The 25,080-nt window shown below is 43.6% G+C and overlaps 1 protein-coding gene across 3 annotated transcripts in view; it reads left to right on the top strand.

Moving 5' to 3' along the window:
- The window catches only part of EIF2AK4 (eukaryotic translation initiation factor 2 alpha kinase 4), a 114,583-nt gene that overhangs the window by 53,783 nt on the left and 35,720 nt on the right, over positions 1-25,080 (top strand). For all 3 annotated transcript variants that reach the window (XM_044231478.1, XM_044231477.1, XM_044231479.1), the window contains 12 exons: positions 247-353; positions 932-1,089; positions 5,245-5,708; positions 6,229-6,292; positions 8,805-8,888; positions 10,566-10,688; positions 12,878-12,982; positions 14,835-14,889; positions 15,678-15,757; positions 18,530-18,631; positions 20,089-20,142; positions 23,775-24,011. In XM_044231478.1, coding sequence (XP_044087413.1) covers positions 247-353; positions 932-1,089; positions 5,245-5,708; positions 6,229-6,292; positions 8,805-8,888; positions 10,566-10,688; positions 12,878-12,982; positions 14,835-14,889; positions 15,678-15,757; positions 18,530-18,631; positions 20,089-20,142; positions 23,775-24,011 — 1,633 coding nt within the window. The remainder of the gene's footprint in view (positions 1-246; positions 354-931; positions 1,090-5,244; positions 5,709-6,228; positions 6,293-8,804; positions 8,889-10,565; positions 10,689-12,877; positions 12,983-14,834; positions 14,890-15,677; positions 15,758-18,529; positions 18,632-20,088; positions 20,143-23,774; positions 24,012-25,080) is intronic.

The following is a 25,080-nucleotide window of genomic DNA, read 5'->3' as shown; positions in this document are numbered from 1 at the left end:
ACCTGTAAAAAAAAAAAACCTGTTCCACAAGGTAAGTCTAACTGCTTCTAAAGACTATATATTTTTTGATGCCCCACTTACTCCCAGTGGTCAGCATGTATTAGCTTAGGAGTGCATTTTGGTGTGTAAGCAACAGTGTATACTTAACCTTAAAATAAACCTATAAATCAAAAAATAAACCCTTGGATTAACGAATCCAGTGATTATTTTCTGCATCGCTGAGATACTCTCTGCCCTCTCACTGAGGTGTGTGTGCTTGGACGACAAGGAGAGATGGAGTGCCCAGCAGCTGTTGAAACACAGCTTTATCAATCCTCAGCCAAAAATGTCTTTGTTGGAACAAAGTCCTGAAGGTGAGTCTGTTACCGCTCTTTCCGTGAACGCCTGTTTGACCTAAATTATTTTGAAAGTACGCAGAAACCCAAGACTGGAACGGACTGCCTGGATCATTTATTTTAACTATTTTATGCCGAGCTGTACATAAATCCATTCATTGAATGTGTACTGTGTGCATGGAACCATTTTTGCCATCCTGGTTTCCAGCCTTGACCATTGGATTGTCCATTGGATTGTCCGTCGGGATAGCCTCTTTCGGTGTTGGGTACCCTTCGTGTCCTGTCACCTTCCTGCCATAGAACTAGATTTCCCTGTTGCTACTCACGAACAGATTAAGGAACCCCAGTAGAGCTGGTTGGGTTCTGGCTCTCCTGTGCAGTCATTCCCTTACTGGAGATCTCACTCAGCACTTACTGTATGTTCTACCTCCTTGAAGGAGAACGGGGTGAAGAAAAGGCTTGAAGGGTCCGTGCCAGGTGGGAGGTCCCTGTTCCAACTACGGGTTGGGTCGCCTCCTTCCAGCCCTGACTTTGTTGTTGAGTTCTGCACCTCTTGCTATTTTTCTCATGCCTTGTTGCCTCTTGTTTTATCTCAGATTCTGGAGGACAGGATTATGTTGAGACTGTTATTCCTAGGAAGCAGTTACCCAGCGCAGCATTCTTCACTGAGACCCAGAGACAGTTCTCCCGGTATTTCATTGAGTTTGAAGAACTACAGCTTCTCGGCAAAGGAGCCTTTGGAGCTGTCATCAAGGTGAGCTACAGAGTTGTGCCCGGGCCCTTTCAAGCTCCCTTCTCAGTTCCCTTTCTGCAGACTCAGAGCTCTCTTTTGAGCACGGGGAGAGACAAACATAGGATCATTTAGAACCACAATCCTCATCACCTTCGCAGAGTTAAAGGCTTTACTTTGAGTCTCAGTGGACATGTGACCAATACATCATCTCCTCCCCCTTGCTCCAGGCAGCACATTAACATGAAAACCCCACAATTACACCACAGCTTCAAGTGGAGCCAAGCCCTTGGTGTGAAAACTATCTTTCTGTGCTTTGGTTCAGAAAGCAAATTGTCCTTTTTGTCCCATTTGCTTTCAGAGGTGCTGTAGATAAAAGGACTGCGAGGTTAGAGCTAGGGTGGACCTCACTAGGAAATGGCCCCAGATGGTCTCAGTGGCTTTTATTTTCCATCTGTTACTGAAAAAGAAAATGAGTGGTGCATTATGAAGGTGTGCTATCATTAGGTCTTCCCTTCTGCTTTCTGGTCTCTTTGGGTGACTTATGATTACCTGCCCCTTGAGAAAGAGATTTCAGCTGTTCTTGTGTAATTTTAAGTATTTTGACCTCAGGAGGTCCAGGCTAATCATGTATTATTAAATCCATATAAGACATGTTACCTTTCACAGAATAAAATGGCCCACCATCAAGATGGCATATGCCTGTTTGGGATTTGAGAGTGTTATTAGGGAGAGTTAGTGGGATTATTGTGGAAGTCCTTTAACATCAACCCCCCCCAAATAAAAAGGTTTTCTATGGTAATCAGAGACGGAAAGACAATCTTAAGTTTGCTGAGAGGAAGTTAGAGGATTATGGAATATTTTCAACTTTCTTCATGAAAGTATAGACATTATTGTTAGATGGCTAAAGAGACCTACTGTGGGCAGATAGTCCTGATTAGGGGATCCCAGTGCTGTACAGGGGAGTGGGTAACTGATGTGTATGTTACTGCTTTAACTCATGCCATAATTTTGATCAAGTCCTTTAACTTGTTTGTGTTTTCATCCTTGAATGTGAGACAGTGTCAAACTCCATTTCCTTACAAGTACTTAAAAATAATGAGAAGGCTCATATAATAAAAACAACTAGTAATTTAAGCCCCTGAATTCTTCTGTGTTTTTTCCCTCCGAGAGGCCACAGCCCTCACACTCCCATCTCTCTTTCTGGGTTAGGGTCGGGCATTTCTGTTCAGCCATCTGGCATTGCCTGAGCACTTGGCCCCATTATGGTTCAGGCACCTTTCCACTGTCATCAGTGAATCCCTGGGACTTTGCAGTGTAGTGAGCTCCACACCCCAGTCAGTGACTCCAGGCCTTCATGATGTGTTCTGAGACTCAAGGTCAAAGGCAATGTCAAGACTTCCCACTATTTCCTACACTATTAATGATGTAGCAGAAAGAGAACACAGGGCCATAGCTTTTTGGAGCACATTCCATATTTCAGGTTCTGTGCCAGATGGCTCACAAACCTTGTCTTTCAGTTTCGTGACATTGTTATGAAGTAAGTATTATCCTCATTTTTCCAATGAGTTTACTGACCTTCAGAGAAGTTACATAATTTGTATGCGGTTACATCCATGCAATAAGAGAGGAAACCAGCATTCAGACCTCTCTCTGTTGTACTCAAAAGCGTATTTCTTACCACTGTTCCCACACAACAGTAATCTGAAACTCAATTTTATAGTACTCCCTTTTCATTCTAATCGGAACCTATGAGATTCTCAGATGAGAATGATGCTTTATTTTGTATTTTATAATCAACTGGTTGTTCCCTCTGCCTGTGGGAGTGGTTGTTTTTCATCACTTCAGTTGACCTGCACCTTGGGTCCAGAATGTTCTGTTGAACAAAATTTGGTAAAAGTTAACTTCAGTCAACTGAGTGGCATCCTGTGACTGCCCAAGAAAAAGTGTCTCTAATGCAGAATGTGGAGACTTTGAAACTTTCTCTTGTCTTTATTTTTTGTGTTCTTAATCACATTGTTCTGGTCTTAAAACATACCATCAATCATAAATCAAAAAAACAAAGAGGCAACCCACGGAATGGGAGAAGATATTTGCAAATGACAGTACAGACAAAAGGTTGATATCCAGGAACTATAATGAACTCCTCAAACTCAACCCACATGAAACAGACAAACATATCAAAAAATGGGCAGAAGATATGAACAGACACTTCTCCAATCAAGAAATACAAATGGCTATCAGACACATGAAAAAATGCTCATCATCATTAGCCCTCAGGGAGATTCAAATTAAAACCACATTGAGATATCACCTTACACCAGTTAGAATGGCCAAAATTAACAAAACAGGAAACAACATGTGTTGGAGAGGATGTGGAGAAAGGGGAACCCTCTTATACTGTTGGTGGGAATGCAAGTTGGTGCAGTCTCTTTGGAGAACAGTGTGGCGATTCCTCAAGAAATTAAAAATAGAGCTTCCCTACGACCCTGCAATTGCACTCCTGGGTATTTACCCCAAAGATACAGATGTCGTGAAAAGAAGGGCCATCTGTACCCCAATGTTTATAGCAGCAATGGCCACAGTCGCCAAACTATGGAAAGAACCAAGATGCCCTTCAGCGGATGAATGGATAAGGAAGATGTGGTCCATATACACTATGGAGTATTATGCCTCCATCAGAAAGGATGAATACCCAACTTTTGTAGCAACATGGACGGGACTGGAAGAGATTATGCTGAGTGAAATAAGTCAAGCAGAGAGAGTCAATTATCATATGGTTTCACTTATTTGTGGAGCATAACCAATAGCATGGAGGACAAGGGGCGTTAGAGAGGAGTAGGGGATTTGGGTAAATTGGAAGGGGAGGTGAACCATGAGAGACTATGGACTCTGAAAAACAGTCTGAGGGGTTTGAAGTGGCGGGGGGGTGGGAGGTTGGGGTACCAGGTGGTGGGTATTATAGAGGGCACGGCTTGCATGGAGCACTGGGTGTGCTGAAAAAATAATGAATAATGTTTTTCTGAAAATAAATAAATTGAAAAAAAATAAATTTTTTAAGATCTATTTTATTTAGTTTAATCTTAAAAAAATTTATGATTGATGGTATGTTTTAAAGATTTATTTTATTTTATTTATTAGAGCATGAGAGGGGAAAGGTCAGAGGGAGAAGCAGACTCCCTGCTGAGCAGGGAGCCCCATGTAGGACTCAATCCCAGGACTCTAGGATCACAACCCGAGCCGAGGGTAGTCGCCTAACCAACTGAGCCACCCAGGTGCCCCAATTAGTATATTTTTAAAGATTTATTTATTTGACATAGAGGGAGACACAGCATGAGTAGGAGGGGCAGAAGGAGAGGGAGAGAGAGAATCTCAAGCAGATTCCCTGCTGAGCATGGAGCCCCACATAGGCCTCAAGCTCACAACCCTGAGATCATGACCTGAGTGGGAACTGAAAGTCCTCACTTAAGGAACTGTATCACCCAGGTGCCCTCAAAATAATTAGCATTTTACAAAAAAAAAAAATTTTTTTTAAGATTTTATTTATTTATTTGACAGAGAGAGATCACAAGTAGGCAGAGAGACAGGCAGAGAGAGCGGGGGAAGCAGGCTCTGTGCTGAGCAGAGAGCCCGATGTGGGGCTCAATCCCAGGACCCTGGGATCATGACCTGAGCCGAAAGCAGAGGCCTTAACCCACTGAGCCAACCAGGCGCCCCAATAATTAGCATTTTAAAAAAATATTTTGCTTATTTATTTGACAGAGACACAGCGAGAGAGAGAGAACACAAGCAGGGGGAGTGAGAGAGGGAGAAGCAGGCTTCCTGCTGAGCAAGGAGCCCTATGTGGGGCTGGATCCCCCTGCCCTGGGATCATGACCTGAGCCGAAGGCAGACGCTTAATCTACTGAGCCACCTAGGCGCCCTCTCCAGGTCCTAATTAAGCTAAATATACATGTTGTTTGGAGTGAGATGTTTTCTTGGGATTTCGGCAGTCAAGACTTTTTTGTTCAGCTTAAGAGACTGAAATGTGTGGCTCTCTACTGTAGTAACTGTTGCTTCTCCCTGAGAATTCAGGGCTCCCCAGGAAGGGCTTGGGGTCATGGGCTACAAATACCAGTCTGCGAGGCTCACAGCGGCTGACGGGCACCTGTTTCCTTCCTCTCCCGTGCTCCACGGCAGGTGCAGAACAAGCTGGACGGCTGCTGCTACGCGGTGAAGCGCATCCCCATCAACCCGGCCAGCAGGCACTTCCGCAGGATCAAGGGCGAGGTGACACTGCTGTCGCGCCTGCATCATGAGAACATCGTGCGCTACTACAATGCCTGGATCGAGAGATATGAGCGGCCGGTGGGATCGGCGATGCTGCCCCCGGACTCGGACTCGGACTCACGGCCCCAAACATGGGATGCGCCAGCTCCGTCCCAGCAGCCGGTGTGCTGCGGCGGGCCTAATGGCCCCGGCAGCGTGGAGGCGGCCGCGCCCCCGCCCATCCTCAGCTCGGTGGAGTGGAGCACGTCGGGCGAGCGCTCGGCCAGCGCCCGCTTCCAGCCCGCTGGCCCGGGCTCCAGCAGCGACGAGGAGGACGACGATGAGGAGGAGGACGACGAGGACGAGCAGGAGGGCATGTTCCGGCAACCCTTCCTGTAAGAGCACCCGTGGGGGTGCCAGGCCCATGCCCCGGGAGAGGGGATTCAGTCAGAAACCCAGGCCGTCACCATGTTGAAGTGCAGAATTGTGTGTTTAGAGGGGAACCAGATTCAATCCAAAGGTTTTATTCCCTGTTGGTGTCTTCAAAAGCGCTCTAAAACCCAAGCCCCGAAGAAAGGATAAATAGAAATTCCTTTCAATACTTCATCTTCTTAGTACCATTGACAGCAAGTTTTTAAAAGAGCATTCTTTTGGATAGGGGCTTCCAACTCCGGGATATTTAAAAACTAACCCAGAAGCTTGACATAGGGCCACTTGCGGTTCTGACAAGTCAAGTTTTAGGATCAAGTTTGTGATCCTAAAAGTTTGTGCATCTCAGAAGACACCCTGATCCATCTTGTCTTTCCTGGTTTGATTTCATTCTGTCCAGTGAGAGACAGTCAATTATGACTCTTAGCTGTGGAATTCTAACAGAGAATTTGATTTCTTTAGTATTTCTCTGTTTCTCTTTTTAAGACCTGCTTCAGATTCTGACAGTGATATCATCTTTGAAGATGAGAACAGTAAGAGTCAGAATCAGGTAAATATATAAATAGAAATTACACCGTTTTCTCAGGGGTGGGCATGTAAGAAAACTAGTGCTTGATGTTAAAAACCCTGGGTGGAACAGTAAAGCCTCACTCTAATAGGCAGATATAGAAATTATCAATTTTAAAACATGATAGTTTAATTTATTATTCATGGGCCTTATATTTTATATTGTCCACATAACCACACATACCTGTTTTGAGAGGGGAGGAGTAAATTGACATGCTGGGTTTTGTTTTGTCTTGCTTTTTTGAATGAACAACATTTCTTAGAAGATTTGGGGAAACTTGATGTGGTTGGAGATAGGGATCGATTTAAGTAATTAAAGAGCCTAATAGAGTTATGTTGGTCTCTTTGACCAATTAATCCGGATTACTATCTAGCACAGTGTTTTAGCACTGAGTCATGATCCTGAACAGGCAATGAAAGAGGTTTTCAGGCCTGCAGCCAGCTTTATTTAATTTTTAGTGCTGTAGGGAAGAGTGGAGACCATGCATCACACTAGGAAAAGTAACCTGTGTGTATACCATGTCTCACATGAGTATGTGAATTGGGTATGATATAAAATATATTTCTTCATGTGGGTCATGGTCTGAAAAGTTTGAAAAACACCGTTTGAGGCCTTGGACCCCGCGCAGTCCTGCATCCTCCTCTGCCCAGACTAACAGAGCCCCCGATCGCCGCTGCGTGGCACTGACAACTAGGACAGGCCGTTGTTAATGTGGAGGAAACTTCCATGAGAGGGGGTAGAGTGCCACGACTTCATTTCTAGGAATAAAAATAGAATTGTAAGCCATTATAAGGGTACATTTGTAGTAGATAAAAGTCTACATGTGGGCCCTGATAAGCAGCTAAATTGATTTAAAGGAGGTTTGAATGCATTCTCTGGCATTTTGATGTTTTTTTAAATTAAAAGAACCTTAAAGTCTTCTTAGTTTAAATTTATAAATTATAGAGGCATCTGCTTGACTCTGTCGGTTAAGTGTCTGCCTTGGGCTCAGGTCATGATCCTGCAGTGCCAGGATCAAGCCCTACATCTGGCTCCCTGCTCAGGGGGGAGTCTGCTTCTCTCTTTGCCCCTCCCCTGCTCATACTCTGTGTGCTCGCTCTCTTTCAGATAAATAAATAAAATCTTTAAAAAATACATAAATTACAACCTACTGCTTTTATTTGAGCATTAGCTATACGTTTAATTATTACAGGAGCACCAAATTTACAATCCTGGTTTTGCTTCTTAGGGGCAACATCCCACGGGCATTCTAATTGATGAGTAGAAGACTCCAAGAGATTAACAGTCTTCTACAGATAATCTCCAGGGTATATAAATGATTCAAGAGTAGAACTTCACTGTTTGCAGAACAGAGCTGCCTTTTTTTTTTCTTTGCTAAAGGAAAAATGTTGAAAAATGCTTCCACAAACTAAATCATAAACTGTCAAATAAGATCTAATGCTCTTTCCTTAGCCAATCCTTTTCCCCCAGGTGGTTGTGATGAGGGGAAATGCTTAAATACATTTATGAGAAGAATAAAAGAATTTTTTTTAAGTTTTTATTTGTCAGAGAGCACGATCAGGGGGAGCAGCAGGCAGAGGGAGAAACGCGTTCTCCGTTGAGCTAGGAACCCGATGTGGGACTTGATCCCCAAACCCTGAGATCATGACCTGAGCCCAAGGCAGAGGCTCAACCAACTGAGCCACCCAGGCATCCCTAAAAGAACTTTAAAAAAGAGGGTGGGGGACAAGAGTTAGAAATGACCTTTAGGGGAAGAATAGAGTGGAAAAGCATTCTGGACGATTGGTCACAGTGAGTGGCAGCTGGGTGCCAGTCCCTCAGTGGCACTGCCCAGAAGGCAGTGTGCCTTTCAGTAATAACTTCCCATTTAAGTTGATTGAGCTGAAGACAGATCTCTCTTCTTCCCAAAGTAAGCCTACCATCAAAGAAAGGTATTCCATTTCATCTGAAACCTTTAAAATACTAGCCTGTAGATAACAGTTGACTTGGAATCTTTATGTCGATCACACAACCATAATAGGTACCTACTTCCTATTTTCCCCCATCATTATTCTATATAGTGACATACCTGTGAACTCTCCAGTAGATTCTGGTAATAGCACAGTTGCCTTTGAAGTGCTAGTGGTGTCTAAAGGACAGAGGCTGTGTCCTGCTTGGACCTCCTCTCCGAGGCGAAAGGATGTTGGCGTGTCGGGTGAGGGTGGGCACAAAGAGCCTGAGGAGGGTGATGTTCGTGTTCCCATTTTTTTTTTTTTAAGATTTTATTTATTTATTTATTTGACAGAGAGAGAGTGAGAAGGAGAGAGAGATCACAAGTAGTCAGAGAGGCAGGAAGGGGGTCAGGCTCCCCGCCAAACAGAGAGCCTGATGTGGGGCTAAATTCCAGGACGCTGGGATCATGACCTGAGCCGAAGGCAGAGGCTTAACCCACTCAGCCACCCAGGTGCCCCCGTGTTCCCATTTTTTGAGTTCTCCCGTGTTCCTCTTGGATTAGAATGAAGACTGCAATGGGAAGAACAGTTGCCATGAAAGTGAGCCATCAGCTGTTGTCGAAGCTGTGCATTACCTGTATATCCAGGTGAGATCCTGCGCGCGGCGCTCGTTCACACAGCGCCTCCCGGTGGGCGCTAGTGGGAATATTGTGGGAGGCTAGAGCAAGACACAAGGCAGAGGAGGGATTCAGTGGCACTGCCAAAGGTGAATTGACGGGAGACAGTTGCAGCCCTTGCAGCCCAGACGCCCTGACCCCCAGCCTTGAACTCGTGTTTTCTGTACCATAGCAGGGGATGGTGTAGGGCGGTGGGTACAGGCTCTGGACTCAGTCTGAGTAAGTTCTCCTTCTGGATCCCCCAGTCACAGCTGTGGGAGCTCAGGCAAGTTTCTTTTGCATTCTGTGCCCATCTAGCTATTCAGTGACTTGTGTAGAATAAGAAAAGTAACACTTTTAAGGTCACAAAACCACGTCTGAGTTCTGTAAGCGCTAGACTTGCACGTACCGAAGTTCCACTCTAACAAGCCGGATCTGGACAAGTAAGGTGTGATGCAGACATCTCTTGCATGTGCAGAAGAAACCCCAGGGTAGCCTCAGGCTAAGTGCCTAAAGTCCTGGAACCTCTGGGTGACAGGAACCCTGGGTAAGCCACTTCCAATGGGGCTTTACTAAAAGGAAGCAGACTTCTCTGCCTGAGGGCCAGAGTCCCAGACCCTGGTGAGCCCTGCTAGCAGAGGCACAATTGCAGACCCATGAGGAACATTCTGCCTCTGCCCCAAGTGAATAGGACTGTGGGGCCTTATTAGTATTTGCAGTCCTGTCGGTAAATAGGCAGATCTGAAATGTCAGATGCAGTAGTGTGTTCCAGAAGGGAGGCCTCAGACAAGTAGATGTTTCAAAAGACACTAATTAGGTGGCTGCTTTTAATTTTTCCCTAATATAAACATCGCCAATGTACCACTCACGCAGAATAAAGCATTTGTCCTCTAAACCACTAACTGTGAAGTCTGTACTCTGTGCGTTCAGTCTCTAGACAGTTATGAGTCAGAAGTACACAGGGGAGGTGTGTCTGGAGGTGTGATAAGATCACAGTCTGAGAGTCCCAGGCCCTCGTGAGGGCTCGGCGATGAGTCAGAATCTCGAGGTGGTTATTCAGAGCATGAAGCACTGGTTTGAAACCCATAGGCCAGTTGCATAAATCAAAGGCTACATGCTGATTGAAGATTTAAATGATACTGCATTGTTTTCTGATACATTAATATTTAAGAAGGGATGAGAAAGACCCTTGTCCTGGATGTTTGGATATTTACAGTGTTTTACTCTGGACTTGAGGGTCACTGTCACTAGTTCAAAGTACAAATGAGGAAGGCTCATGACGTCGTTAGATTTTTAATTAGCCTTTCTTGGAAATTTGGGTTTGGAAATGGTCATGTGAAACAAGTTTACTTAATTCTCAGTTTTTTCATTATTTGAAAAAGAATGAAATTATTTATGACAAGGATTTTAAACAAGTCTTATTTTTTAATGAATGATAATAAAAATTAAAAGGGTTATGTTGAGGTGCTGTGATAATGTCTCTCTCCCCCCCCCAAATTTTTTTAAATAGTTGGATTCTTTCCTCAAAAAAAAAAAATTAAGCCTTGCCTTTAAGTACTTAAAATCCACAGCACATGTTTTAAAATGGAAGATTACATTAATTGCCATTTTCTGCCTTAATTGAAACCCTATACAATCAAATGCTGCCTGGTTTGTTCTTGTCCCCAGATGGAGTACTGTGAGAAGAGCACTTTGCGTGACACCATTGACCAGGGGCTATATCTGGACACTGTCAGACTCTGGAGGCTTTTTCGAGAGATTCTGGATGGATTGGCGTATATCCACGAGAAAGTAAACTTTACAACATTTCATACTTGAAAACTTATGCTTGTATAAAACTGATGACAAAAAAAATATTGTGAGATTAGAGAAAAACAGAAACAGAGGGAAAATTATGGGTATATTGAAATTTATTTTTATAGGTCAGACATATCAAAAGACATGTATATAGTATAAGGTATCAGAGTTCAAAGAAAAGATTGAGGGTTAGGACAGGGGTCAGCAAACTGTGGCCATGGGGTCAAATCCAACCTCCATCTGCTTTTATATGACCTGTAAGCTAAGAATGTCTTTTACAATTTTTTTTGTTAAAAGATGTTATTTATTTATTTAACAGACAGGGCACAGGGAGGAGAAGAGGCAGAAGGAGAAGGAGAATCAGGCTTCCCACCAAGCAGGGAGTGGAATTCCATCCCAGGACCCTGGGATCATGACCTGAGCTGAAGGCAGACGCTTAACCACTGAGCCACCCAGGCGCCCCTACATTTTTTTTTTTTTTAAGTAGACTTCACACCTAGCGTAGAGTCCAGTGCAGGGCTTGAATTCACAATCCTGAGATCAAGATCTGAGCTGAGCTCAAGAGTCAAGTACTTAACTAACTGAGCCACCAAGGTGCCCAGCTTTTACATGTGTAAAGGATTGTTTAAAAAAAAAAAAATCAGAAGAAGAATATTCCATGACACATGAAAATTCTGTAAAATTCAAGTTTTAGTGTCCACAATAAAGTTTTACTCAAACAGGGCCATACTCGTTTGTCTACATATTGCCTATGGCTGTGTTTGTGTTACAGCTGTGGGGCTGAATAGTTGTGACAGAGACTGTGAGGCCTGTAACGTGTAAGATATTTATCTGACCCTTTAGAAAGAGTTCTCCAACCTCTGGGTTAAGCAAAAATGTTTCAACATACACAAAAAGCAAGGGTGGTTACTTCAGTTACTTAGAATAAAGTGAGTGTGATGAATACAGACCCAGTCATTTGATTCTACTTGGCTTAGTGTGGTCCTTCTTAGGACCATGGCGAAATCCAGAAGTCATCTAGCAAGGGTAGAGATGAGACTGGAGACACAGCCCACCACATAGTATAAAATGTCATTTTATAAAGCTGATGGACTTAGCTTCAGGATGAAACACTGCTTACACTTTAAAAATGGGATTATCTACCGCATTGGGCAGTGTACATGTGTTTTTTTCCTTTGCATAATTTTCTTTAACCTTAAAATGTTTAGACTGTCATATATTTATACTGAAAAGCCAGGACTGTGATTTACATATGTTAAATTCATAAATGAGTTGGTGGAGTAAGGTTTGCAGGGTTGGAAATCAAAATGAATTTTAATGACAGCCGTTGGAGCTCTTTGATATCTCCCGGGATCCTAGAACTGTGCCCACATGCACTCTTCTCTACATCTCATTTGCTCAGCTTCTGCTAATGATCTGCTGGGTATCTTGTGCTCTGCCACATCTAGAAATGCAGATAGTCACAAGCATATAGCAGACCCCATACTTGAGAGGGACTTGTTCTTTTTTTGAAGGAACCCAAATTCATCTTCGTGTAACAGTAAGGAGATGATACCATAAGGTGTTTTTATTATTTTTTAAATTGTTTCCTATATTATAGTGCCTGAAACAGTAAGCATCATGAGGCTGCCATAAGGAAGGAGAGAAAGCCAAGTTCACGTAACAGTTAATCATTGAGCACTTAGGTGTGTGCTAGGGATGCAGATTGAATTAGATTCGCTGTGTAAGGCATTGTAGGCAAGTTGGCACTTGGAAGTGTTGGCACAATTCAGATGAGAGGAGAAAACAAGAATTTACAAGGCAGGGGAAATAGTGTGAAGAGAAGAATAGGAGAAGGAAGGAAAATGGTCTGTGTCTTCTCGGCATGGATACAGCTGAGGGTTGATACAGCAGCGTTTTGTGATTCCACAGAGAGATTGGGAACCCGGTGGAGGGAGCCCTTGGATGCCCCCAGGGAACAGTTCGGGTTTGACCTCCTCCAGGACCACCAGCAGGTAGACTGGGAGATGTTGGGAAGGTTACTGGCAGGACAGTCAGGAGACAGTACAGAGGCCAAAACAGCCTGGACCAGTCTGAGGGAGAGGATCTCCTCTGCATCTTGACATTAGGTTGGCCTTTGAGATTAGGAAACAGGTAAACTATAAACTATGCTTGGGAAACAGTTCTTTTTTCTCTTCCATCAGGGAATGATTCACCGGGATTTAAAGCCTGTCAACATTTTTTTAGATTCCGATGACCATGTGAAAATAGGTGATTTTGGTTTAGCAACAGACCATCTGGCCTTCACTGTGAGTATTTTTCAGATTGGACTATGCCTAAAAAAATGAACCTGCGTGCCTTGATTATCCTGTCTTGCAATGCTTTCATGGTTATGAGTTGATTAAACTCTGCTCTGTAATCCCCAGGAAATTCTGCAAGTCTGAAGGGGTGAGCCGCAAATGATCCCTTAGGCTTAGAAAGGAAAAATACACTATAGTGAGGATGTTCCACTTGAGAGACATAAAATTACTGGTTTCTGGATGATACTGAGGTCAAAGGTATATAATACTTTTTGAAATAATTTGGTCATTTGGCCTACCATTGCCAGGCACTGGGCTTGATGCTTTACCCTTGAGGGGCTTTTCGTTAATTTAAGGAAATAGAGCTCAAAATATCATGGAATACCTGAAAATCCAGTCTTAGACATCATTATAGAATAGTTGTTCAACATGCAAAGCTAAAATAATGTGAAGAGAAATAGCGATACAAGAGCAAAAGGCAAGAGAAACTTGACATATGGTTATGAGGACCCAGAAAGGTGTTATAAAGAAACAAGCATTTCGGATGGGCCTTTAAGGATGGGTGAGAGTCCAGCAGGCTGAGATTGAAGGCAGACCAGGGCAAGAGATCCGAGAGAGAAGGAATAGCATAAGCAAAGGCCCTGGGGTGAATAGACATGACTCCTGGGAGGCCAGCATGTTGTCTGTGACAACACATGACTGTGAAGCATTAGGGGAGATGTGACGATGCTGGAAAGTTGGGGGTTCTTGTAGGCGGCAGGCCTTAAGTGCCCGAGAAGAGTCTTTTCATAAGATGGAGTCAATAGGCACAAAATCTCTAGTACATGCAATTAATTCCAAGGGTGGTCAGAGATTTAGATCAGTCATAGAACAACCATAGGGACAAAACTAGAAGGTGAGGTTAGGAGTGGAGAGGGAGGAAACAGAAGGGAGACAATGAGAGTGTGGTCCTGAGCAGAACAGCGGGGCATTTTGAAGAGTGCTGAGACCAAGCAAGGAAGGGCCTGATGGTGGGGTCTTGATCCCCAAACGGAAGAATTTAACCTAATATCAGAGGCTGTAATATAGTGAGTAGACAGAGGCACAGGCTGCGGAGGCCCCCCGACCAGGGCTACACACAGTCCTTTCCCTGCCCCTTTACGGCAGTGTGACCTGGGGCAGGTTAAACTCTCCGTACTTCAACTGTACAGCGTGCCTAATGCTAGAACCTCCTTCCGAGAGTTGTTGGGTAGATAAAATGAGAGGACAAGGCAAGCCCTCGGAACAGTGCCTGCTGCTGAGAACATGAGAGATGCTGGTATGTGTGATGGTGCCTGTGACAGGACCCTGTGGAGTGGTGCCTCAGGGTGGTCTGTGAGATGGTGTCGGCACAGGTACAGCTGAGAAAGGTGGGGCTACCTGAGAGGGGCTCATGGGGACAGTGGAGAAGCTGTGGTGATCAGCCTCTGGGAACGAGGAGTAAACGTGGCCCCACATGAGGGAACAGCAGCGGGGAAGTTAGAGAGTGAGTTTGTAGTGGTTGTTAAAATGCTCTGCACCTTCCTCGTCAATGGATTTCTGCTTTGGCATTTGCAAACGTGAAAATAAATGGGTTTCTCTTTCGGGGCTTTCTGCCCTGAAGGAGGAGTTCCTCAGCGATGAGCCCTTCTCCTTCTTGGTCTCAGGGGGGTTTCCAGGGAGTCCCGCTTTAGCAGGCTAAATAAACAGACACTATTCAGAGCACAGGAAAAACATTACTGTAGTTAATTCTGTTTTCTGTGGGTAAGTTTTCTGTCGGTCTTGATTTAGAAATGGAGAGGCCGTTTCTGTGGAATAACATAACATTTTAAAAGTGGTATTTGACTGGCTTGTATTTTTTTAGGCTGATGGCAAACAAGATGATACGGCAGATCACTCGATTAAATCAGACCCCTCAGGTAAATCCAGAAGACTGTATGTTTAATTAGTGGATTAAAAAGCAGAACACAGGGGTTTTCTTCTCTGATTTTCTCTCTATCTCTCTCTCCTTTACATATAAAAAGCTGCGCAAATATAATGTATACCCCCGAGGAGCTTGGAGATACATATATACCCATGAAACCACCCATCTCAACCTATGTTATAAACATATCCATAACCTCCAGGTTTCCTCCTGCCTTCCTAATTATTAAATTTTGTGGTAGGAACACTCACCATAAGATCTGCTCTCTTAGAAAATTTTTAATACGCCATACAATACAGGTTTCTTAATCTGAAACCTGTTTTTCATCCATAAAGATTTTATTCTAAAGCAAATTACCATTACTCATTAAATTAACAAAACCGTGAGCATGCTTCAGTTTTTTTTTTCCCCTCTTCACTATCTTACCTAAATTAGAGCTTTAGTTAGATAATTGGCCATCATAGGTAGATGGTTACACTTGGACCCACACGCTAATGTGAGGTTACCTCATGACCTGGGATGTCTGGGGTCTTCTCTCTGCACCATCCCTCTGCAAGAGCAGAGACCTCCCATGTGGAACAGAGTCTGTGGCCATACGTGACTTCTGGTTAAACCCTCGGTGAAGTGTGTACTTCGCCTTCCTCTGAAGGCGGTGAAGAGTTAACAGATCATGCCTCATTCCTAAGAAGCCCCCTCTCCTCCTTTTTTTCTTTTAAATAAAAATTTGCCTTACCTCCTTAGTCCTCTTATTAGAAAAGTTTCACTTTGTCTTCTTCCATGCAGGTCATCTGACTGGAATGGTTGGTACTGCTTTATATGTAAGCCCGGAGATCCAAGGAAGCAGTAGACCCACGTACAACCAGGTAAAGGGGAAGCTTTCTGGGCGAAGGGGAGGTCTCAAGGGTAAGATCGTAGGAAGAACATTGTGATCGAGATCATAGCGTTTGGTGTTAATTGCCGCTGCAATGGGAACATTCGTTCATTCATTCATTCGACATATCCACATGTATGTCGAGTTGATGACTCCCCTGAAGCTGGCACTGTTGCTGCTAAGGACCTTACTGTCCGTCCATCCAGAAAGGATTTGCACTAACCTCGTCCTAAGCTGGGCCCCAGAAATACAGAGAACAGGACAGTTGACTGAGAAGACAGGTGTTTTATTCCAGCCCTGGAAGAGCTTAGCCTTTGGTGGATGAAACAGACAATAAACAGGTGAAAACATAAAATAATCACAAATGGTTAAGAAAAGAAATCGACTCCAGAGAACAGTAGGGGGGCATCATGTCCAGATAAACTGACCAGAGAAGGCTTCCCCAAGAGGATGGCTTTAAGGATGGAGAAGGGACAAGCCACATGAAGTTGGGAGCTGAGAGGAATAAAGGGTAAGCAAAAGAAATAGCATGCATAAGGAGAAAACCGAGCCAGCACTGGCTTGCCCATTGGAGACCATCAAAAAGAACATCCATGCAGATACAGCCTGGTGAGCGCTGGGGGAGAAAGGCATGAAGCTGGAAAGGAAGACCAAGGTCAGATGATGTAGAACCAGCTTAGCCTTGAAAAACGGGTGTGCACAGGGAGCCACTGCAGGGTCTTGAGCAAGAGAGTTCACTCCAGCTGCTGCTGGAGGCTTTGCAGAAGTCAGGTTGGGTGGCTGCTAGCTGGAACCCGAGTGGTGGCGGTAGCCGTGGGGAGAAGTGTGCTCAAGTAAGACGCATGGTCGAGGGGACGTTGGGTGGAGATAAGGTGGGGTGATAGGACAGTGCCCAGGTTTCTGCTGGAGCAGCTGGGGGCGGGCTAGTTGTCCAGGATGAGAGGACAGCAGCAAAATCCTGTTTGGGGGTCATGTTAATTTGGAAATGCCTGATGAGAGATCTACTTATAGATGTTCAGTAGGTTATTGAAGACTCGGGACTTGAGTTCAGTGGAAAGGTTGGAATCAGGTATAAATCCGAGAGTCATCCTCACACAGGTGGGATTTAAAGCCATGCGGCTGGGTGGGATCCCTTAGGGTGAGAGTGTAGAGCAAAATTTCAAAAATATATTGGGCAGGCAATTCACATCAGAGCATATTTTCAGGCTTACAGTGAACCCCAAGCCTGGGTTTCCGTTCTGATAAGGAGCACCAGGCAGTGACAGTAGAATTCTGTACAGATAGCCAAATACCCAGCGGGGCTGTGGCATGGCGCAGGCTCCCTTAGTGCAGCCTCTCCAGAGTTCAGTTTGCCACATGTAATGAAATGCCAGAGGCTCTTTCCACCCTTTGTCCCAGCAATTACCCTTCTTGAAATCTACCCAGAGGAAACAACAACATCCAAAAAGATGGGTATAAAAGGGGATTGTCACAGCATTATTTAGAACAGTGAAAAAAACTGGTGTTTAAAAATGAATGGCTAAATAAATTACGGGACTTCTGTATAATTGAATACAATATGTCATTAAGATCATGTTTTAGAAGCCTGGTTTGGAAAAACAATACACTAGCTGGAAAATATTCATGCTCTCTTAAGGGAATAAAAGTTAGAAAATGTATGGTTCTAGTTTTATAGTGTGTGTGTGTGTGTGTGTGTGTGTGTTTAAAGATTTTATTTATTTATTTGACAGAGAGATTGTAGGTAGGCAGAGAGGCAGGCAGAGAAAGAGAGAGGGGAGAAGCAGGCTCCCTGCCGATCTGGAAACCTGATGCAGGGCTTGATCCCAGGACCCTGAGATCATGACCTGAGCCGAAGGCAGAGGCTTAACCCACTGAGCCACCCAGGTGACCCTAGTGTGTTTATTTTTAAAAAACGTGAAGGGGGCAGCTCTCTGACATCAGTAGGAAATATACTGGAGCAGTGGGATGATGAGTGAGTGCTGTTTTTCTTGGTGCTCTTCTGGATGTTCACATTTTCTACAACCAATGTGTAGGAAACGCTACAGCATTTAAAACTTGGGAGGTCACTTGGTGATAATTAGTCTGTCCTCCTAATCCTTGAGTCCAGATTCATGGCCAGAGTCGCCCCTGAATGTGTCGTGTGTGCCTGTGAGCAGTTTGCTGTGAACAGCCTGCCCCTCGGGAGGACCGTGCTGGCTGCCTCGGACACGCTGCCTTCTGCAGATGGTCCTCCCATCGGCGGCTCCCCGCCTGACCTTCTGCGCTGACTCGCCCCACTTCTTTGTAGCTGCATTTCCATATTCTGTTAGGATTAGTCACATCATCTTTCTGTGGTGCCATTTTTCTGTCTTCATTGATAGGGCTTTGCAGTCAGTAGCTGACCTCTGCTGTCAACTGCAGATTTTGGTCTGTGTTGCACTATGGAGATGGTTTGTAAAGGTGCAAAGCAAAGCAGATTCCTTTGACAGATCGCAGTTGTCCTTCAGTGATTACTCTCATTGTTTGGCCAGTGATTTTCTATGTCTGTATATAGCTAAACCAGTGACAATGAGTTTTCAAGGAGAGTGTTGGGACATCATACCAAATATTTTATCAGTACTCTAGATCTATTTTTTTTTTTTTTTAAAGAAGAAATCAAGTTTTTTCCTAGTATGGCCTATTTTTCCCTTAGGCAGACTTTTTCCCCCAGCTAATAGTGCTTGTCCTGTAATTCCCTGGTAAATGACATATTCAAGGCTGTCTAAATACAGTTTCTTCTCCCTAGAAAGTGGATCTCTTCAGCCTGGGAATTATCTTCTTTGAGATGTCCTATCACCCCATGGTCACAGCCTCAGAAAGGATCTTTGTCCTCAACCAACTCAGAGATGTACGTATCAGATATTTTAACGCCTCAGTTTTGAGCAACCAAGATCTTAGCGTGGACACCAGAACTTAATGCAGGGTATTTTTCTGGTATTTGTAATATGAAAGAGTCAGTCTTACTATTACCTGTAGTTCTATTTTTTTTTTTTTTGGTAAGATTTTATTTATTCATTTTAGAGAAGGAGTACCTGCCCGAGCAAGCGCAGGGACGGGCAAAGGGAAAGAGAGAGAGAGAGAGACTCTCCATGTGCGGTGCAGAGCCCAACGTGGGGTTCGATCTCATGACCCTGAGATCACAACCTGAGCCGAAATCAAGAGCCGGATACTTAACTGTGCCACCCAGGTGTGCCACCCCCACCTTGGTTTTAAAACAAAGGAGCGATCCAAAAACTTCGCACGTATCAGTATAGTTGCAACGGTGGGAATAGGTTATAAGAATAATGGATATTTAGTTCTAGATATTAAAGATTCCAACTGAGTTGACATAGTGGTTTGCCTTAACAGTACCCCCATGGCCAAAAGTTAAAAAGAGCTAAGGAAGATAACAACCCCCTTGACTTTTTTATTCCCCCAGTGAAATCTCCCTCTATGCTCTTGGGATTAATCCTTACCTCAGTTACTGCCCAAACTAAAAGCACGTGAGGCCAAGGATGCCCACTGGAAAGGGCCCTAGGATCAAAGTGGAGAAAAAGATTTGGGTGAGGGTGATGGAGACTTGTGATGCATGAGCTAGAGATGTGAAGAGCCTTCCATTTTCCTGAGCTACAGTCCTCTATACCGTCACTGAAGATGCTTCTCTAGATATTTTTGAAAACTGTTGAATTCTTTTATACCCAGTACAGCATGGACTGTGGTGTTCACAAAGTTTGGAGATAAATGCAGTGATTACCATGTCCTTGCCTTGGCTTGGAATGCTCTTAAAAGATTATATCCTGGATGAAGTACCTTTCTTTAGTCTAAAATTCATGTTTGTTCCCTCATTTCAAGAGCATCTAAACTATAGCAACAAACAAACAAACAAAACAAAAAACCAAACTGGAAAGTTAATGTTCTGATTGAGATCTTATCGACCAGGAAGGCGAGAGCTTTTCAGCAAGTAGAGGTTTCAGGATTAATGTTTTTCTTTTGCTCTTTGTTGGTGCTCTGGTGGGGGTTTTTTTGGCTTCTTTTCCTCTGTGTGTTTACTAAAGCTACTTTGTCTTCCTCTGAAACCGTTGGATCTTAAAATACTTTGTCCTCAGCTGAGGTGCTTTCTGTCGCCTAGGTGGTCATTGGGGTCAAGCTTGTATGAAAATAACATGTATGTACTTGGAACAATGGGTGTTGGGTTTCAAGAAGGTATCACTCTGAGTCTTAACTTGTTTTCATTTCTATCCTTGATTTTCTTACCTCTGGGAAATAAATGTTTTCACTGTGGCAGTTTGCCAAGCATGTGCTGATTTGAATATTGTATTCTTTCAGCCCACTTCACCTAAGTTTCCAGAAGACTTCGATGATGGAGAGCATACAAAGCAGGTAATTTTCTCCGATGCTTTCATTACAGTGTCTTCACTCTTGGATTTTAATTACTGTTTTTCTTCTTTTTCGATTAGTCATCTTCTGCCACTCATTGTCTTGTGCCTTGGGAACAGTTTGGGAAAAAATATCAAAAGATAAAATGCTTAAAATGTTATTAGACTTGAAACACACCAAAAAAAAATGCCAGGGACTGGCACAGAAAATTAGCAAACTCCAGGGTTCTTCTGCGTGGTTCATTGTGTTTTTGAAGTGCTGCTTGGAACCTTGGCTTAGCTACTGGAAAAAAAAGAGAATGCTTTTAGATTTCATTATTTTAGAGAAACTTTGGAACTTTTTAAGAAAAGAAAAGAAAGAGCTTGGGACTTTTTAAGAAAAGAAAAATCCAATTTAAAACTATAATTTTGTTCCATTTTGTAGTTAAAGTAGCTCAGGTTGTAAAGGGGAAGACTGGACAGTCTGATGTTAATAGTATTTTTTTTTTGAAGATTTTATTTATTTATTTGAAAGAAAGAGATCACAAGCAGGCAGTAAAGCAGGCGAGAGAGAGAGGGAAGCAGGCTCCCTGCTGAGCAGAGAGCCCGATACGGGGCTCGCTCCCAGGACCCTGGGATCATGACCTGAGCCAAAGGCAGAGGCTTTAACCCACTGAGCCACCCAGGCGCTCCTGGTGTTATCAGTATTTTAAAGTAAAACACTTTCTTCTCCGTACTAGAAATACCTGACTGTGCGTGTCTGTAACTCATGTCATGGGGTCTGTGGCACCCAGCTGATTAGAGTGAACAATGATCAGTGGATTTGTGTCTTGTGCCTTTGGTGTGCATTGCTTCTTCATGCTTGGCAGTTGTCATGGTGAAGCCTTCCATGGTTGATACTCTGGGCATATAGAAGTTTATTCCTGAAACTGACTTTTCTTTCTTTCCTTTTTATTTTTATTTATTTATTTATTTTTTTGGTATACAGACAATGTATTTTTTTTACTAACATATAACATATTATTTGTTTCAGGAGTAGAGGTCTGTGATTCATCAGTCTTAAACAATTCACAGCACTCCCCACAGCACATACCCTCCCAGTGGCCATCACCCAGCCACCCTCTCCCTTAACCCCCCACCTGCCAGCCATCCTCAGTTTGTTTCCTGAGATCGAGAGTCTCTTATTTGTCTCCCTCTCTGGTTTCATCTTGTTTCATTTTTCCCTCCCTTCCCTTATGATCCTCTGTCTTGTTTCTCAGATTCATTGTATCAGTGAGATCATACAATAATTATCTTTCTCTGATTGACTTATTTTGCTTAGCATAATAGCCTCTAGTTCCATCCACATCATTGCAAATGGCAAGATTTCTGGGGGTTTTTGGATGGCTACATAATATTTTGTTGTATATATATATATATATATATATATATATATATATACCATATCTTCTTTATTCATTCATCTATTGATGGACATGTAGGTTCTTTCCATAGTTTGGCTATTGTGGACATTGCTGGTATAAACATTCAGGGGGCCCGTGCCCCTTCGGATCACTACATTTGTATCTTGGGGTAAATACGTAGTGGTGCAGTTGCTGGGTTGTAGGGTAACTCTATTCTTAACATCTTGAGGAACCTCCATGCTGTTTTCCAGAGTGACTGCACCAGCTTGCATTCCCACCAGCAGCATAGGAGGGTTCCCCTTTCTCTGCATCCTTGCTAGCACCTTTCATTTCCTGACTGGTTAATTTTAGCCATTCTGACTGGTGTGAGATGGTATCTCACTGTGGTTTTGATCTATATTTCCCTGATGCTGAGTGATGTTGAACACTTTGTTATGTGTCTCTTGGGCATCTGGATGTCTCTTTGCAGAAATGCATGTCTTCTGCCCATTTCTTGATTGGATTCTTTGTTCTTTGGGTGTTGAGAAACTGACTTTTCTGAATTATAATCAAGGCATACTACCTTATTTAAATCATTAATGTTGAGGTCAGAAACCTAGCTAGAGCATGACATTAGTTTGCGATTTCTTGCTTATGGGTGATACATCTGGTTGGACGAGTCACTTAACTTATCAAGACTTTAACTTTCATCACCTGTCAAATAAAAGGATTAAGTGCCCTTTATTTATGTCAGCACGGGCATCCTATGATTTGGTAGTATTTAACATGACATTTATTGATGGTGAGAGGGACCCGTTCTTCCTCGTCTGTCCTATTAGCGAGGGACCACTGGACAATACACTGTGTTACGTTTCTGCTTCTTGAGTTAGCTGTTATCACTGATTTGTATGGAGTCGTTTCCTGTGTTTTCGAATGTCACAAGTAAGTGTTCATTTCAGAGTCTCTCCCTGTGACAAGGGCGGTCTTCCTCAGCATTCCCACATGTTGGCAGCTGTGGGGTCTGTTTTATTAAACTACAGATGCAAGAGCAACTGTATAAACCATTTCTCTGGACGACGCTGGCCTCTCACAGATGTGCACTCGGTGTGTTTGAGCTGGAACAACTTGGTCCCTGGACCATAGCCCCTCCTACCCCCCACATCACAGTTGTTGCTTTTTATCTGCAAGGAGGCAGAGTACTAGAAGGTGCTCTGTACTGAATATAACACAATTGCTGCCCTACAACAGAAATGGAGTAGTGGAACAGGGTCTTTATTGCCGAATAGGGTCTCATTTTTACTAGTTTTAATTTAATACAGTTTTCCACAAAAGTTGTATCTTATCAGTTCCTTTCTTTGCATGTGTGTTCATTTTAGCTGAAGACAGAGGTAGGCGTTGGGAGGCCCGCTAGGAGAACGTGTATTAAAAATACATAATTAGAAAATACTTAATAAGATTTGTCTAAAAGTTGAGATGTTTCTGATCCCAAGTATTCCTCTCTTTGTAAGTTCTTACTGTAAACGAGAGAGTTAAGGACACGTGAAGAGACCTTTCAAGATTAGGGGCTATGAGGCCATGGTAAATGAGAAACATAAATCAAGACACTTCCAGGGAGTGGTATTAATTCAAATAGCATAATGGAGAAGAAAAAATTAAAACAAGATGCCATCAGCTACTATGCATTATGATTTCTACTAAAATTAGTCATCTAGAGGTAATTGTTTTATGTTCCTGCACCTTTTTTTGAAACAGTATTTTGTGTGTTTATAAGGCCAAATTCTGCCTATATGTAGTTACTGAGTTGAGGGTTTTTTTTTTTAGTTGTTTATAACAGTAAGATATAAAAAGGGCAGCTGTCATATATTTATTGATTTGAGAAAGAGAGTGAGAGCTCATGAGGCAGGGGAGGAGGAATACAGGGAGAGAGACGACTCCACTGCGCATGGAGCCTGACGGGGGCTCGATCCCATGACTCCGAGATCATGACCTGATCAGGAGTCAAGATGCTCAACTGACTGAGCCACCCCGGTACCCCAGCATCTCTGCCTTTTAAGAAACACTCCTATTACAGTGTTGCACTACTGTGTGGCCATAGTGAAATATGGGGAGGGGGAAATGACCGATGCAGAGATTTCAGAAGTACTAATTAAAATGCACCAACTTCGTGCAAGAAGTGTGGTATCTCTTCTTTGGCTAGAGCCAGCCACCAGTTTCTCGGAATTCCAGAGTGTCATCTGTCACGTCGGGTCACCAGCGTGCCTGGCTTTCATTCCAGAAATCGGTCATCTCCTGGCTATTGAACCACGATCCCGCCAAGCGGCCCACAGCCACAGAACTGCTCAAGAGCGAGCTGCTGCCCCCACCCCAGATGGAGGAGTCAGAGCTGCACGAAGTTCTGCACCACACCCTGGCCAACGTGGATGGGAAGGCCTACCGCACCATGATGGCCCACATCTTCTCTCAACGCATCTCCCCGGCCATCGACTACACCTATGACAGCAACATGCCAAAGGTGGGCTTACGCTGTCCTGCTAGGAGAGGGCGCGGCTCTGTTCACAGAAGGGTCAAGTCAGTTCCTTAGTTGTCATGGAGTCCTTTAATGCCTCCAACATATATGAGGTCCATGTATGCAGAATGTGTGCCGTATGCATTATGCTGGGAAGAGCCATGATTTTATTTTTATTTTTAACTTTTAAAAAAAGATTTTAATTATTTGAGACAGAGAAAGAGAGAGCAAGTGGTGGGGAGGGGCAGAGGGAAGAGAGAAGCAGACCCCCTACTGAGCAGGAAGCCCAATGCAGGGCTGGATCCTAGGACCTGGAGACCATGACCTGAGCAGAAGGCCCACGCTCAGCCGACTGAGCCAGCCAGGCACCCCCAAAGCCATGATTCTAATCATGTAACTCTAAGGTGTTCCCTACCCACCCCCTTCTCCATCCACCTAAGAGTTTAAGGAGACAAAGCTCTGGCCCTGCTGCCCAGAGCTGAAACCATCAAACCGGCTGAGATTCAGACATCTTTTCAGTAGTTCCCAAAGCTGGCTGCCCTTGGAGGTCAGCCTGGGAAGCCTTTAGACCCTTTAGACCCACTCAGGCCCTCCTCTGATCTAATGACTTGAAGTGTCCAGATGTGAGAGGCTCCCCGAGAGTCTCTGTTTAAAAGCTCCCAGATGGTTTTTGAGGCATACCCAGGTTTAGCAGCCTGCAACTTTTTCTTCCTTTTTTCTTTTTTCCTCCTCTTCCTTCTTTCCTTCCTTCTTTCTTTTTTTTCTTTTCGAACAAAAGCAGTCTGAAACAATATAGCAAAATGTTAAAATTTGAAAAAGATGGGTGAACAACAGGTATTTGTCCTGTTCCTTATGTGTTTCCATGTGCTTAAAATAATGATGTAATTTTAAAAGAGTAGTGGAGAAGGTGGTGATACGATTTGTGCAAGATCAGGAGAGTTCTCAAGGACCAAACCAGTTTTTGCTGGCTGGCGATAGTAGAAAGATCCTTACAGGATTTTAGGTGACTTTAATTTTCGTCTTTGTGCTTGTCTGTTGTTTTCTAAATTTCTTCAAGTGAAATGGTATGCCTGCC

The sequence above is a fragment of the Neovison vison genome, chromosome 13 (assembly GCF_020171115.1).
Source record: "Neovison vison isolate M4711 chromosome 13, ASM_NN_V1, whole genome shotgun sequence".
Classification (NCBI taxonomy): domain Eukaryota; kingdom Metazoa; phylum Chordata; class Mammalia; order Carnivora; family Mustelidae; genus Neogale; species Neogale vison.
This window is presented reverse-complemented; position numbering and strand designations above follow the sequence as displayed.